This window comes from Phalacrocorax carbo, chromosome 20 (genome assembly GCF_963921805.1).
Source record: "Phalacrocorax carbo chromosome 20, bPhaCar2.1, whole genome shotgun sequence".
In the NCBI taxonomy this organism is placed as follows: Eukaryota; Metazoa; Chordata; class Aves; order Suliformes; family Phalacrocoracidae; genus Phalacrocorax; species Phalacrocorax carbo.
The window spans coordinates 5,644,815-5,661,733 of record NC_087532.1 but is presented as its reverse complement, the minus strand read 5'-3'; the positions used below and the strand labels follow the sequence as shown (position 1 = coordinate 5,661,733).

The window sequence follows — 16,919 nt, the reverse complement described above, 5'->3', positions numbered from 1 at the left end:
TAACCAAATGAAGAGGGATGGGACTAGTCTGCAGCCCAGGTTCACTTCTTAAATCTACGTACACTGTAATCCTCTGTTGCAGTTGTGCAGCAGGCAAAAGATTGTTTCTTTTCATTCAGGACTGTTCCTGAAGAACCCGTGGCCATTGATAATCTTCAATCCACCAGAAATCCATGCAGCAGCAGCCTTGTCCCGTCTCCTGATCATCTTCCCTACAGTCCCTTTCCCTCTTGGAACCTTTCATGTACTAAATACAATGGTTTTGTGTCTGTAGGTTGCAAATACAACCAGGTGAACAGCCACTTCCACTGCATTCGCGAGGGCTGCCAGTTCTCCTTCCTGCTCAAGCACCAAATGACATCCCATGCCAGAAAGCACATGAGAAGGATGCTGGGGAAGAACTTTGATCGCGTTCCTACTCAGGTGATTCACTGGTTGTTTAAGTTATAGATCCACATGTAGTGTTGGTCCCTTTGGTTGCTTGCTGGAGAACTGCTTTAGTGCCAAGACACTTGTACCCAAACTCTTAAGGACATATGTCTGCATTGGGGGACACAACTGGGATATGCGAGGTCACCCAAGCTAGCTGTACCTGGTTGGACTCCTACAATATGAGGAAAGATGATGAAGCATAGACATCAAAGCATAACTTACTGTAAACAGCTTTTCCTCGTGAAGTATGGAGAAAAAAAATTGAGAAGGCTAACACTAAAATACTCACTTTTACAACTTGCACTCCCTCCCTGCTCTCTCAATATACACCAACTGGCTTATTAAAATTAAAGTGTTTAGGATGTGGAAGAATTGAACGTGCTGGTTAAAGCAAACATTTCCTGTTCCACGTAAAGAATTATTTGCTGCTTCTACCTAGGATGGGGGAAATACCAGTCTCGAAATTTTTCTTCCAGTATTGATTTGGAGTTAGTTTGGGGTACTCATCCTCTCTCAGGAAGCAGCAGAGTGATGCAGCCGCTTCTTTTCTAACACATAACTGAGAGCAACTGGCAGATTAGGTTTGCCTTGTTTCATGGATAAATTGAAGAGTTTCAACTGCAGCACCAAGCTGCTGCTTGGAACAGCAGCAGTCCTGCAACCCCCTGCTCGCTCTTCTTATTCCTTAGTTGCTTTAACTTCCATTGACTGGGGACATGAAAAAAGCTAGCTTAATATCAACACCCGTGACTGATCTGATGCTAAGGACATCTTCTGGTATATGAAAAACAACAGGGTCATCTGTAGGAGCAAGATGGGAAACCCCCTTTTCATTTCACAGCATGAGAAGGAGAGGTCTCTATTAGTTATTAAGTATTATCAATAAGTTAATTGTTCAAGTCGACTGCTGTTGGATTTAATGAGTTCACAGATGCCAAGGAACTGGTGGTACTCTTGTGGTAGCTTTTGTTCTGAACACGAAGAGCTTAGGTACAAGAATCAGCCTTAGGAGAGGGTAAACAAATAGATTTGTCTTCACTACTCTTCTAGTATCCGCTGAGCCTAGCCCTAAGAATTTTAGTACATGCTGAGCAGAAAATGCTAGTTTTGACCTCCACCTCCTTCCACTGGCAATCCTCTCTCACTTCAGCAGTGCAGAAGTAGTAATTGTGGCCCCAGCAATCCTGGGAGCGTGCAACGCCAGTCTTACTCCATTGTTGTGCTTAGCCCATGGAGCACTCCAGCAAACAACAAAACAAGGATGAAGCCACCAGTCAGGGCATGTGGCAAAGCCACAGATCTCTGCACTGCCACTGCCCTTCTGCATTTACATGTACTAACTCCAGTGTTTCCCCATTCCTTGGTGCTCAGTAGGCACTTAGTGGTGTGTGGGGGGATATACATTGCTTCTGGGTACCTACCCAAGTAACTATCCTGAGAAGGCCACGCCGTGCCAGGCCACGACAGCTGCATGTGAACAGAGCATACAGCTACGTCGCTGGTTTCGGTCTGTGTTCCGCTGTTGCAGCGTCTCAGCATGCAGGCACTAGACAGTCATGTCGATAGTCATATTTCCAGTCTCTAAATGCAGCAGGACCTACACAGTAAGGTAGTAATGCCAAGATTAACACCTCCTGTTTTTGAATGCATCAGAATCCACACACCAGGATACCAGTGCCAAGATTAACACTCCCAGCCTCCGAGCGCATCACAATTCACATACCAGGATACATGTGCCAAGTTTAATGCTCTGAGCTCCCAGTGAAGGAGGATTCATGCTCCAAGCCACAGTGCCATGGGTTCCACTCACGAGCATGTTCCAGCTATCCCTCATGAGCTGTGGCAGAGAGAAATAAACGTGCAGACAGATGGTTTTGGTCTTGGCATCTTGCTTTTGGTGTGAAAGTCCTCGTCCTGTTTTCTTGCTGCAGGTTATTGGCCACACTCCAAGAAATGAAAATCTCCCCCAAGTTGGCAGCATGGCACCCAGCCCAGCCTCATCAGGAACCCCAGCTTCCTTTCAGGGACCCCCGAGCATGATGGACACTGAAACTGATGAGTACATGGATTACACTGGCTGTAGCCCTGGGGGTATCTCCTCTGAATCTTCCAATATGGACCGCAGCTGCTCCAGCACTCCAGTGGGCAATGAAAGTACATCAGCAGGTAAGAGAGACGGGGCAGGGGTGAAATGGATCATCAGTTGCCTGCTCTCTTGGGAGATAAACTTCAGGAAGAGAGGCCAAAGGACAACTGCACCTTAAAATATAAACTGTAGCAGCTTCACAATAGTGCCTCGTACTGTTATAGCTCCCTCCATCATTTGTGAGAAGAGATCCATCAAAATGCGCACCTCAGGCATCCATGAACTAACAGCGTCTCATTTCTCCCCTGAAGAGAGGTTTTTATCCAGTGTCTTGGGGTGGGATCTATTTTAATAACCAATTAAAAAAAAATGTGGGCCTGTTCTGTACCTGGCATTTCCCCTGGTATCTTTTTGTATTTCCTTGTGCAGCGTCTGAAGTCAGGCACTTTCCTATACTGTTAAGGTACAGAAAGACACTACAATAGGAAATATTATATACACGGGGGGAAAACCCTACCACATCTTCAGACATCAACATATAAAAGCAGCTCACTGAGCTCCCTTCCTCATGCACAATCTCTTGTTCCACTTTGTGCAGTGTTGCACAGAGGAGACCTCCATCATCCCCTCTTTTTGGAAGTAAGTTTCTGCCATTGTTTCCTGGTTGCCAGAATAATGTGTAGCCATCTCCCACTGCCCTGTATTCCAGGGTTGTCTTTCCAGTAGTCAGATATCTTTTATGAATTCTGTTATCATCTAGTGGTGATCCAGGGGTCTCTTAGCTGTCCTTTGCAGGGTTAAGTGTTACATTCTAGACAGGCAGACTCACTGAGTTTGCTTTAATTTCACACACATTTTCCTACTTTTCTTTCCGCACCAGTTAGATGAAGGTTATCACATAGCACGTCTAACCATATGTTGTATGAACGCTGCTGGGCCACAGCAGTGGTTGCCCCATGACATTAAAGCTCCTCCAGAGAGTTCTGGTGGGACAGTGGTTCCTGGCACACGCTCCTTTGTCAGTGCGCTGCCTGCCCCAAGCCACCCTTCCTAGGACATGGCTGCCCACTGCTAGCCTGGTAGCGGGCAACTCTACCCGCCCAAAGTGTAGGACCACCCTTACAGCTGTTAGTTGGTACAAGCTGGCACCGTGCAGATGAACAAGGCCCAAACAAGCAGGAATTTCTGCATGAAAGCTCTCCCCCCACGCCCCTAAAGCCACCTTACCTTCTGCAGAGACAACCCTCCTCTTCCTGATGCTGTCAGTTCCTCACCTTCTGTTTCTTCTCTGTTACAGTTTTGTTTCATACATTTGTGACTGTATTTTCCATTTTCATCGTATTGCTTCTGCTCTTGGGTTCTCATTTCAGTTCTTTTGTGTTTTTTTTTTTTTGGTTTTTTTTGGTTTTTTGTTTTGTTTTTTCTTTTTTTTTCTTTTTTTTCTGCTTTTTTTCTCTCCACATTCTCCAGGCTGCCTCGTTCCTTCTACTGCTACTGCTGCTGCCGATGATGCTACCCACAATGCACCACAACCTCAACCACCATCTCTGCCTCCATCTTTCTCACAAGCCCTGCTTAGGTCTCCCCTTCCCACCCTCCCCTATCTTTTCTCTCCATCTTGTCTCTCATACTCTCTGCTCAGTGCCACTCTTGGATCCAGCAGAGGCATTGTCATGCCTGCCGCCAGCACCGCTGGGTTTTCGCCCATCGTTGCCACTCCAACTCCAGTAAAAAGTGACGTTCCCTTAGTTCAGGACGCAGCAGGTAACACTTCTTTGCTTTCTCTCTTAGTGTCCTGTGCCCACCTCCTTCCCCACTCACCCTGGCCACATTTTTTCCTCTGCACCTTTGGGTCAGTAAAAAAAGCACACGTCACCCTGTGTCTTACTTAACTTTATCCAAGGGCCCGTCTGTGCCTCGTCCTTCTGTCTGCTGACCCAGTAACCCCAGCTAAGATGGGTAACCAAAACCACAGCAAATCAGAGAGAGACATTTGGGTACCTGAGAGCAATTTCCACCAATTCCAAACTACAACAAAAATCTAACAGACTCCATAGTTAAAATGCGCTTTCAGCCTCTTGATAACAGCAGGGTGGCCACAAAGCAAACTTTTTGCTCACGTAGCATTAATGGGACTTGGAATTCTTGTTTAGATCTTGTAGGCCACCCAGACCAGTGCCTACCATAGTCTGCTGCACACATCTCAGCAGGTAAATGTCTGACAAGGTACCCGGTTCCCGTATTTTTATAGATCTTGTAAGCTTCACTGCTTCCTATTCATATACAAAGCCATAAAATTCAGGGCTGCTCTCCCCAGCACTAGTAACAGAGTGAAGTACACTCAGTGTCACTACGATGACATCATCAGACAGCTCAGGCTGTTTCTCACACTCGCTGTTATTTACATCTGCTCTTAACAGCTGCAGAAAATACATCTAGATTTTTAGTTTTAAGCTGCCATGTTTCCCATGTGTGACTAAGATCAGAGATGTCTCAGACTGGAGGTTCTTGTTCCAGCTGGGAATGTTTTTTAGGGTGTGTCTCAGTTTTGGCTTCTTTTCCCAACTCCCAGCTCTTTTCTAGTTAATTAAAGGCATATTTGTGCCTAAAGTTCACACTTAAGAGGATTCTGGCAGCCTACAAATGTCCCAGTCATTCTTCTTGCCAGTTTTAGTAATGTGCAAATCCAAGGTAATGGTTGGGAATAAGGCTGGAGGACCAGCTCCGCTTGGAAGTTCACAGCTTTTTCTCATGGCAGGAGAAGGATCCTTGCCTTGTCTGGAGGAGTGTGTTCCAATGAACAAAATTCACAAGAAACTATATTGTTGCTTCTCTTATTCTTTAACCAATTTGCATGCAACCTGAAACATCTTAACCTTGTGCTGTGCTTTCCTCTAATTGTATATTTTTAAGTTTCTTTTCTTTTTACCTTTGTATAGTTCCCTGAATGTTTATGTTATTAGTAGTTGAAAAGACAAGTTTACGGCATGCCCTTACCGTTGGGATTGCATCCGTGGGAGCTTGTAGGCTGCAGTGGGGTGCTAGGGACTGAACGTTGTCTAGAGGCTAACGGAGGAGAGTGCACCAGGTTATCATGTCTTTTTCACACTCTTGCTCTGAATGAGAAAATAAAATTGGTTTACCTGAAGTTTTAAGCACATCTGTTTGAACTGTTGTAAAAGCTGGGCAGGTACATTGAGTTTAAAAAAATGTAAAATCTAAATTCAGTTTATTTCCCGTATTTCCCATCCAGAGTCTTTCCCCTAAGACAGCTTATCCCATATTCCTGTCTGAAGGCAGGCAAGATGAGCGTGCATATTATTGAGAAAAGACTTGATGTGGTGGCTGTAATTTTTTTTTTTTTTTTAGAAGGAGGAGTAAGGAGTTGATCTGGATAGCAGCGATGTGTCCAGGCAACGATGCACTTATACTAGTCGCCTGGAAGCGGAGAACGAGATTTTACAATACCAGATGTTTGGGGGGGGGAGAGCAGAGAGTAATTGGTCACAGATTCTATAGCTAAGAGCTTACTAATTTAACATCTACAGTGACAGAAACTTATTCTTTCATTGGTAGCCGGTTAAATTAGCCTTAACATGCCGTTCCCACCAGCTACGTGCCACTAAGATGGTCTCACCATGGATGCCCCAAGCTGGTGTCCTTTTTTGCAGTCTGTGCAGAAGTGCCATGTAACAAAGGGGTGTGGGAAAATCTTTTGTTCTTTGCTTAGCCTGCAGTCTGCATAGCCCGGGCACGCGAACCATGTGGGCGATCAGGTTGCTGCTACCATTTCCTTTGACTTGGATCTTTCACTACAGTGCCAGTTGAACTTTTGGAGGCTTCCTTCAATGATCGCCACCTTCTCTTAAAGGGTTGTCATTTGAAGGGCCAGATATGGCAAAAATAGCATCACTTCTAATACCTAATAATTGGCCAGGAAAAAAAGATAATTCTACAACAGTCAAACAGATGACTGTTTCTTCAGTCTCCTAGACAAGGATACAAGCTGCTCTGGATTCTCAGGCCCCAGGCACTGCATGTCACAAATCATGCCTCTTTTAAGAGGATGGCAGTTTCAGCATGAAGAGAGGCAAAAAAAAAAAAAAAAAAAGAGTATGTTTTAGTTGCAAGCTATAATTTCCAATTACACTCACAATTCTGCACCTGGTGAGAAGTTTTTGCCTCCAACCTTGTCTGTGCTGCATGTTGATACTGGAGAGTGTGGTTTGATTCTGGAAATAGCAAGCAGAGAAGAAAAAAAAGTTAATAGATATAATGAGGTCGAGTCCTTGATGTCAGCTTGATCCTAGGGGACGTGAGCACTAGCCAGTTATGCTGGCCCTGTGAATGAAAGTGGAAGATAGATGAGGGCCCTTTATTTACTAGGGGCATCATGTGATTTTTGAGACCCAAGGGAAAGCTGCAGAACTGGTATTTTCTCTCAGAGTCCACTGGCTAGTGATGATGAAAATTAGCCCCATTGAACATCTGTCCATCTGTCTTTCTAAGTGCACTCATCGTAATATGTAGGCTCATTACAGTGAGGGATGTTGCAGTCTCCTGGCCAAAGTCCATCCTATTTCTATAAATTCCCCCCCCCTTGCAGTTTTAATCACGCATGGGATCTTCCTTCACTTCCTGCCTGTCCTTGGCAATTGCAGTGTATTGCAAGAGCCTGGATGGGGAAAAACAGCATACACCCGCCAGTTTTTAGCATGTTTAAACTCTTTTACCACCTCAAACCCCAGTGTAAAACACCTCGGTCCTTGGATTGGAACAAGCCAGCTCCTCTGTATTAAATAAAGTCTGATTTGAGGAAAATAGAACTAGAGATGAACTAAGCAGCAGGAAAAACTGTGAGAGTAGCAAAGCAGAGAAGCAACAGTTAGCATTTGGACAATATCAGTATACAGGAGCAGCAATTAGAGGCAAGGTGGGATGTGCTGAAACCTGAGGAAGCCATGTCCAGCAGGCATCAGCCAGCCCACGATCCCAGCGTTCAGGCTTACTCAGAGCTTCAGGGATGAGCTGCTGGGTGGGAACAGTTGCAGCATTGTGTCTTGGCAAATACAGAGCTTGCCAGGATGGTTAGGAGATGAGGAGAGACCTGGCTGTCAGCAACACCACTCTCTGCTTTTTCTCCCCAGGGAATACCATCACAATGCCAACTGCCTCGGGGGCCAAGAAACGCTTCTGGATTATTGAGGACATGTCCCCATTTGGCAAGCGCCGCAAGACGGCATCCTCACGCAAGATGCTGGATGAAGGGATGATGCTGGAGGGATTTCGGCGCTATGACCTCTACGAGGACTGCAAGGACTCCAGCTGCCAATTCTCTCTCAAGGTTACTCACTACCACTGCACGCGGGAGAATTGTGGCTACAAGTTCTGTGGCCGTACCCACATGTATAAGCACGCCCAGCATCATGATCGTGTTGACAACCTGGTATTGGATGATTTCAAACGCTTCAAGTCTTCACTGAGTTGCAACTTTCCAGACTGTCAGTTCTCTGGCAATAGCACACACTTCCACTGTCTGCGCTGTGGCTTCCGCTGCACTGACAGCACTAAGGTGACAGCCCACCGTAAGCACCACGGCAAGCAGGACGTCATCAGTGCTGCTGGCTTCTGCCAGTTCAGCTCAAGCGTGGACTGCGAGGTGCCTGACTGCAAGTACAAACTCAAGTGCTCCCACTTCCACTGCACCTATCCTGGCTGCAAACACACAGTGGTGGGCATGTCACAGATGGACTCGCACAAGCGCAAACACGAGAAGCAGGAGCGAGGGGAGCTTCCTGCCATCTCGCCGGGCCCTGAGGGCCTCGCCCACTCCACTCTCGAGTATGACATCCAGAACTCTTCCATCAACCTGGACAGCTCCCTCAACCTCAGCACTGACAACAACAGCTCCCTCTTCTTCCTGCAGAACGCGGCTGGCGTGGGCCTCAATGACTCCCTGGACCTCAGCAAGAAGCAGTCAGAGGTCACTGAAGGTCCATCACCGAGCAGAGCCGGGACCGCGCCTCAGGAGAGGGGGGCGGTGGCATCTGGCTCTGGTGATGTGGAGGATGAGGATGACTCTTCCCAAGAGGATGAAGAGGATGATGAGGAGGAGATGAATGAAGAAGAGGAGGAAGATGAAGAGGAGGATGATGATGACGACGATGAGGAGGATGACGAAGAGGAAGACCTGAACACAGATTCTGAAGAATCGCTGCCTGACCCTGAGGGCCTGGCCACTAAAGAAGATGGAGAACCAGAGGAGGCTGCTTCTTCCACAGACCACGGTGATGCTTCCAGGCCACAGGGTGAGCCAGCCCTTACTCCAGCCCCCACTCCCGCTCCAGCTCCAGCTGCTGCCCCAGCCCCTACTGCTGCTCCAGCAGCTTCTCCTTAATCTTAGAGACAATGGCGGCAGCGGTGTGGTTTTGCTCTTACACAGAATTACTAAGAGGACCCCATATGAGGCAAGAACAAAGATTGGGATGGCAAGTGAAAAACAAACTCCGTGCCACACACACGAGAGAGAGAGAGAGGGGAAGGAAGGAAACCCATACTCCTCCACAGGCCCTGTAAGAGAGACAGGCTCGCAGCAGGACTGGTGCTGCATCACTTCATTCTGCAGATCACAGAACACGGGGGCAGGATGCAGCAAAAAAAATACCCTTTTATACGGACATGAACCTTGAGGGTACCAGCTGCTTTTCCTTGCTCCCTGCACGGTGCGTGGGGCCTGTGCCCATCTGGGGACCCTTTGTTATGGGTGGGGCTCTATTCCCCCCCATTTTTCTTTCTGGTTTTATTTTTTCCATGTTTTCAGTTGTACGATATTAATAATAATCTCCACTTCTTGGAGGGGGGTGGGTGGGAACAACAGGTAATGAATTTTAGAACTATATATTTGTGTGTGTGTCTCTCTCTATATATATAATGTACACACACACACACATATATAAAATTCAAGGAATTGGTGTCACAAAGACAACTAGCTCAGCTTTTGCCAGTGGGAAGGAGGGGGTGAGGGGTGCGCGCGCTCTCTCTCTCCCCACCCCTCCCCCCCTTCTTTCTCCAGCATTAAATGAATGGCATCAGACAGCAAGGGTGGGAGTGGGTATTTATTGTCACATAAATGAGGACGCATTAATGAATGAGCAGGGGTGGGAATGGGACACTCCTCTGTTCTTCCAGATCCTTTTTACTATTAATGATAATAATTTTGAATGCTATTTATATTGTAAAACTTCCTCAGTCTACACTTTCTCTGTAGGACACCTCTCCTCATCCCTGCTGTTCTGCCTGTAGGGATTTAGCTGAAGTAACGTGGGAAGAACACAGCGGGCAGTTCAAGGGTCTGTCACACTGGAGGACTGGGGTTAATCTCCCATCCAGTTCCATCTCATCCCAACCCCCAGGTGCCTCCTCTCTGTTGAGGGTGAGGCGTTTTTGTGGTGCTTCAGTATCCCCATCTCAGGAGGTTGTGAGCTGACATTCTGGCCCACGGTGCAGCACAAGGAGCACCGTGCTCACGGAAACGCGTCCTAGCCATTAAAGCAGCCTTGAAAATACTGTTTGCTCTCTGACGCAAGCGGTCGTACAATGACAGGTATGTCCCCCAGCCCTCACTGGGGATGGGCAAGTCTGTCTGTCTGTCTGCATGGACTGATACAGATCTCTGGTGACTTCTGGGAGAGGGTGAAGGCACCACAGAAGAGGGAGGAGAAGGCAGGCAAACATTCGGGATCTCACTGTGGGACGTCCTGCTCAGACTGAGAGGTCTCTTTTGCTCAGCGCTGGGGCGGGGAGCAGGGACAACACTGATCTGCAGTACCTGCATAGCTATTGGCCCAGTCGTGGTTTTTGCAGCTACAAAACATGAGGTTGCTGCAACCTACGCAGCACAGAGAACTCAGAGACAGGGGGAGATGCTAGCTGAGGCCAGGATGTAGTCCAGCTAAGAATTAATGCATTTCTGGGTCCATGCTGATAAGTTTTGCCAAGTAGGTGTAATAGCTTGGGCACTGCGTAAGCAAATGCAGCTGTATTGTGTTGAGACCTGCCACCTCCAGAAGCCTGGGCTTTCCCCTGGTTACAGGCTCTTCCCTGTGCTCTCTTCCTGGCCCAGGCTGGGAACACACACTACAGGAAACTGTCCTGGCCTCTGACGGGTGGGACAGTAGCTGTCTGACCCCAAGTCCTCACCTGAGACTAAGAGAGAGGACTTGTCTACATGCACCTGGGCTCCAGAAGGACTAGCCGTATGAATCAATTCTGATAAGTTATTTCAGTGCCAGTTCATAGGTATACCAGCCTAGCAAAAGGTTCCTTGTGTCTGAAGTTTGTCCCTTTTTAAAAAAAAAAAAACAAAACATGATTTTTTTTTCCCTAACATCATGCAGGCACCCCCTCCCGCCCAATTCCATGAGCGCTTCAGCTCCAAGGGATCCCCATAATTTGTTTTCACCCTGAACAGATAAAGGCCTCAAGAAGTTTAGGTTGCTTTTTGTTTGTTTTTGGTTTTTTTAATTATTTCCCTAAGGAACTGGTGCAGATCAGGTCTGATTTATAAACAAGCAGCTCAGCTGTGTAAATGTGGGGACAGAATGTTCAGATAATGTTTCAAAAGGAAAGGAAAAAAAAAAGTTGTACAGTATTTTCCCTGTAAAGGTTATTACTATATATAGAACAAAAGAGAAACCACCAACGCCAGGGGGACGAGGGGGGTCACCTGCCTTCTGGATAGCCCTTAGATATGGTTAATTGCGTGCAATTTTTTTTCTCTCTTTTTTTTCTTCTTTTTTTTTCTTCCTTCCTCAGTGTAGTGTTTGTTTGTAGGGGGTGGCAGGGGAGGGGGGGCCTTAATGCTACGGTTTGAGGCTGACTTCACACTCCTAGCACTGACCGGAGCTGCACGATTCCGAATTCTAACTTGAATTTTTGTAGAGGTGAAACAAATGAAAACAAAACAAATGAAATATTGTTATTACTAGTTTGTAGTATATTTAATTCTTCGGAGTTCTTTTCTTCTATCAGCTATTTGTGTGGCTTTTATTTTTATAGGGGTTTTTTTTGTTTGTTTTTGTTTTGTTGGTATATCCCCTGCCCTCAACTGTGTGTTTTCTAGCACAACCCAATCCTTGAATATAATGAAGCTCACGTTCCTGGGTCAGAATGTGGGAATGAGGCCCTGGAATTTCTAGAAATGGGATGGGGCAAAAAGATTTTACTTTAACAGCGTTTGCTGCAGGTTCTATACTTGTACATTTTTTTCCCATATTCAACTACTTAGATAGTATGGTGATGGGCTCCAAGAGGAATCCTTGGATGTAACACAAGCCACATCTTGCAAAACAGATGTGTTTATTTTGTACCACTGAAGTCAACACGATGTGTATCAGTGACTTGTGTGGGAGCAGGATCGAGCCTACTGCCCTTGGTACAACCTCCTGCAAGGTTCCACGAGACCTGCCTGTGGGTGTTGTTAACGCGGAAGGCGAGGGGGAGCCCGGTTTCAGGGGCACGGCACGCGGCTCACCTGGGCCGCTTGTTTCCGTTCGGGACAGACTGGCTGTCTCCCTGCTGATAGGAGCTGGGAACCTGCACCGGGGCGTAGTGTTTTTACCTCTCCCCTTTCACGTCTCACCAGGCTCCACTGACTGAATCACTGCACAACAGTGGGAGAAAGCAGAAGTGTGTGGAGAAAAGGGGTAAAAGATCTCCCAGTAGCTCTGCTAACGCCGGCCCACTTTGGTTGGCGCTGGGCGTAGTGCATCATCCCAGGAGGCGGCTTTAGGCAGGTGCGGCCAGTGCAACTGCACCAGGATCCGCGCTGGAACGGGGCCCTGTTTCACGTGTCCTTCTGTGTGACCGAGTGTGCCAGAAGGGCCTGTGTTTATCTATGCACACCATTTTCTCCCCCAAGGCACCCTACTTCTCCCCGACATCTCAGCCTTTCTCCCAAACTTTTATCACCTCTTCTCCGGGAGCTGGCACAGGGAATGAGATTTCTTTCCCAACAGGCTCCTGCCAAATGCGACACCCGAGCAGGGCCTGACCCCCCGCAGAGGTCAGCTACCCTCAGGGGACGGTGGCCACTCTGCCCTCCCAGGCAGGGCCACCCAAGCAGGCTGGCCCTACCCCAGAGCGCGTCTTACTCAACCTTCTCCAAGTCTTGTTTCTGTAAATCTCTTACTATGTCTCTATTCGCAACAACAACAACAAAAAGTTGAGAAAGTTAAACCCGTCTTTTTATTCTGCCATGTTAAGGCTTTAGTTCAGCAAAACTCTTAAGCAGATGCTTTCTGAACGGGCACAGGTTTAAGCCCGTGCTTAAGGGCTTTTCTGAACAAAGGCCTCAACAGCACAAAGATCCCTATTACAACGAGGTGGTTTTTTCACTTCAAGCTATCATATCAATAGGACTGTTAATACAATACTATTGAAATATGTGCTTAAAAGAATGACCAGAGAAAGAGAGGGAGAGTCAACTAACTGTATGAGGAGGGGGGAAGAGGAGAGAGGAAATGGAACTATTCTGTCCAAACCAAGATAAAAACCAAACAAAATAAACCTTGAGATGGACCCTCCTGATTCTGCTACCATTCACTGCTGAAGAGCAAAAAAAAAAAAAAGACATAAAAACTATTGACTAGATCGTTCATTCTAGCCACAAACTCAACTGGATTAAAGTCTGCGTGGAAGGAATTTTGTAAAGAAAAAAAAAAATTAAAAAAAATTTTCCAATGTAGCAAAAAAAAAACTTTAAAAAACAAAAATGAAAAAAAAAAAAAGACAAAGAGGGAGGATTCTAGCCTTTTGTAATATCCATATTGCACACTAGGACTATAAGCCATTGCTAGCTCATTTTGAATTTTAATGTGTAATTTTTTTTGTTTTGTTGTTGTTTTTTTTTCTTTCCGTGGGGGAGGGGGGGGAAATAAATGCTTGAACCACCAATGCTCTTTTTAATGTTTTATAAATATGTATGTGTATATATATAAATATAAAAATAATATGTATGCACATATATATGTGTGTGTGTATATATCTATATGTATATACATATATATAGATATATAGATATATATATAGGTTTTGAGACAAAAATGCAGAAAGTGAAAAAAAAACACCCTAAACAGGATGGTGTGCTCTGATTTACTTGAATCTGGTCTCTTCAGCACCTGCGTTATTAAGAACTGAATATTTTTCCACTTGAATTTAGTGCTATTAGAAATTTAATATATGTGTTTTATTTATTTGATTTTTTTTTGCATGACTGATGCAAGGTTTGACATTTTCACTCAATAAAAACTGGAAAAAAAAACCCCCAAAGTTTCAAGTGATCAAGTTGTCTTCTTGACTGAGGAGGTGTTTTATTATTTAAAGAGCTAACAAGTGTTGGAGCAGTTCGGGTCTTTTAAAGCACCGCAGTCCTAGTAATGGCCCTGCGCTCACGTAACAGCCAGTTTTAGGGCTGGTGCTAAGTGGTAAAAGTGCAATAGGAATGGAGTTCGCTTTACACGGACTCTGGCCTCCGGCTTTTTACGCATCCCTGTAGTTTTATTTGAACCGCTCATGGGGGCCCCCGACAGAAGCGATGCTTACATCGCCACCATTTGCTAAACTGGGGCCTGGAATTAGGGATGCGACTGCTCACGTTTTGACTTTTCCCTTCCTCCCTTGGCCTGCAAACTCAGGGTGGTGGAACTGTGCTTGCTGTAACCCACTTGAAACCTTACAATGACATTCAAAACCCATTAAATCAATAGATGTTTGACTGTCACCCTAACAAAAGAGAGATGAGGAGCATGAATGAAACATCCTGTCTGCACAGAAAGGGTGGGGGCTAATAAAGCTGCTGATCTCCAGTCAAATGCATTGTTGAAGCCATACACTTTGACAGAACTTAGCGAGAGCACATGAAGCTGTATGCCACGCATCAAAGGTCGGAAAGAAAGCATTCCTTACCTGGCTGCTCCATAGCTTTTTCCCGCTGCAGAAACTTGTATGCACCATGCACTTGCAAAGTACAGCAACTGCCGTCTGGGAGGAGACAGTCTCTCAGGCAAGAGGGTGTCCAGACAGCCACAGTGCAACGAAACACTGTCTTAGTACAACTGATCCGGCAGTCATGAGTGCTGACTGTAAAGGAACAACAGATTAGATAAAACCTCTGCACGCTCCATACAGCTTGTCCCCACCGGTCTCCTATCCAAGATCCATCCCAGGCCTGGGCACTTCCATCCCAGAGGCAGGTCTAGAGCAGGCTTTCATCACCAGCATCCCTGCTCTGAACACGGCAGCTGGGCACAGGCAGTAGGTGCCATTTTACAAGGAAGTAAGCAAGTTACTTGTGGGGGGGGTTCACAGTACTTCACATGCTCTAAAGCAACTGCCTTCAAGTCACCTGCCAGGTAACGACATGCCCCCAAGTACTCACCCGTCGGTGGAAGAGCACACATCCTAGCGGTCCTTGTGGAAATGTGTACGTGTATCAAGACACAGCCTCAGTGTTGACCCCTGCACCCTCCACCCTGCCCAGAGTTGTTCTTTCACAGATGAGGCACAAAGACTGCACAGAGACCAGCACACATGCAGCTGCCTTCCTGATACGGCCAGGCTTGAGCGCCCTGCAAATGCAATTCATTCTGCACCAATGGCCCGTATTTGGGTGTATCCATCCCCACTTAGCCTTGGTCACAGCCTCTGCAGTGCCAGATGACCAGCTCATAGATGCTGGCCTGGTACAAAACGCTGCTCTGATCCCTGTCCTGCCAAAGTGCTGTTGGGGATGGGGGGAAGAGTCCCTTAAAGTTCTTCTTTCACCCAAAGAAAAGCCCTCCTGTGTGGCTCTTCCCCTACCATCTCAAAGCAGCTGGGTGTTTGCGTCTCTCTGCCGCCCGTCACAGAGTTCAGGAGCAGCAAAGCAGCGCTTGCCAAGCCTGATGCATTGGCAGCAGCTGGCTCCTTATTAGCAGAGAGGATTAGACTCCTCTCTCTTTCAAAGCCCCCTCGTCGCTCTGCTGCAGCTCCCAGCCATCCTGTTTTCAGATGTCATTATCTGAACACGCTCCTAATCCGACCTCGGAGCACAGAGGTTTGTTCTCACTGGAGCTCTGCCCACAGCACACGGGATATTTACATGACTGTGTTTCCAGGGGGGGACAGGGGACGTGAACGACACGACTCACTGCTTGAAAGCTCTTGCTGGAACTTGCCTGCTCTCTGTGGAACTCTGACTGCGCTTCGTAAAAGAATGACTAAGTCATGGGAGAAGCTGCAAGTAGAACAAATCAAAGCCTTACCATTGCATTCGTTCTGAGCCCTCACAACTGGTGACGCTGCAGCTCTGCATCCGCAGTTCTGCATCCAGCCCCTGCAGCTGGTGAGTCAGGGAAAGCAGCAGACACCTAGCGAGGCTGCTTGTTCTGAAGTCAGGACAAAACTGGGCAGTTGCTGCTGCTATTGTACTCTGATTACATCAAGCGTACCCCTGTAACAGCATTTTTTTGTGAGTGCAGGACCCTACACTGGCACACATAGCCACAAAACTGTGGGGCCTGTTTTACATAAGACACCAGAGATCCACTCTTCAGGACGCTGCCACGTCTTCTGCAGCACCCTCCGACATAGGCACCCACAGCGGGAGCACCCCTTGACACCAGCCCAAACATAAAGCTCAAACAGAGGAGCACTGCTTTCGCCTCTCAGAGCAACTCAAGACTTTAAACCAATAGAGGCAGCAAAAGTTCAATCACCTCAAACACAAACGAGCAGCATCCAAAGTATTCTAGGACACAGAATGGGAGACCAGATGGTTCTGCTGCTGCTTCCAATCATCCTGGTTTTTAGATGTCATTAACCAACCACACCTAGTCCAGCCTTAGCCCGTGGAGACCTGTCCTTGCTGAAGCTGTAAGAGCCAACAAGGGCAGAAATAAAGATAGCAGATTATCAGCGTTGGCTGAAAATGAAGGCAAGAGCCATCATGGTGGCTCAGAAAGGCGATGGTCACTATTCATCCAAGTGCTTCTCACAGACAGTCTAGCAAGGGAATTTTTAGAGATTAGTAGGAAAATAGCGCTTCAGGTTACACCTTGCCTTTTGTCCCAGACCTACAAGGAACAGTTTTTATACTGTGGTAGGCATTAATTTAATTTGCAGGAATCTTTCTTACAAGCCCTGATCAGCTCCAAACTTAACGCCCCTTTAGTTGAGCAGCCATCTCAGAGGGAGCTGTGAAGACCCGAATGCAGAGCAGTCGGTGTAGGGCAGCCAGCGGTCATCCCTGAGCCACACCATCAGGTTGCAGAGCTGGTGCACGTGCCCAGCGAAGTACTCCTCGTAGCTTGCTCGGCTGAGTACAGAACACAGTAAAGCATGCCTGACTCTGGGAGGATATTTA

General features: G+C 46.9%; 1 protein-coding gene across 2 annotated transcripts in view; it reads left to right on the top strand.

Annotated features, from left to right (window-relative positions):
* CASZ1 (castor zinc finger 1) overlaps nucleotides 1–13,156 on the top strand; it is a 96,788-nt gene extending 83,632 nt beyond the window's left edge. Inside the window, exons 16-19 of one of the 2 annotated variants that reach the window (XM_064470147.1) lie at nucleotides 275–423; nucleotides 2,364–2,598; nucleotides 3,989–4,282; nucleotides 7,666–13,156. In XM_064470147.1, the coding sequence (XP_064326217.1) occupies nucleotides 275–423; nucleotides 2,364–2,598; nucleotides 3,989–4,282; nucleotides 7,666–8,915 (1,928 nt within the window). In that variant the 3' untranslated portion in view covers nucleotides 8,916–13,156. The remainder of the gene's footprint in view (nucleotides 1–274; nucleotides 424–2,363; nucleotides 2,599–3,988; nucleotides 4,283–7,665) is intronic. The other variant, XM_064470148.1, reaches the window with a different exon arrangement.
* Nucleotides 13,157–16,919: the final 3,763 nt, after the last annotated feature.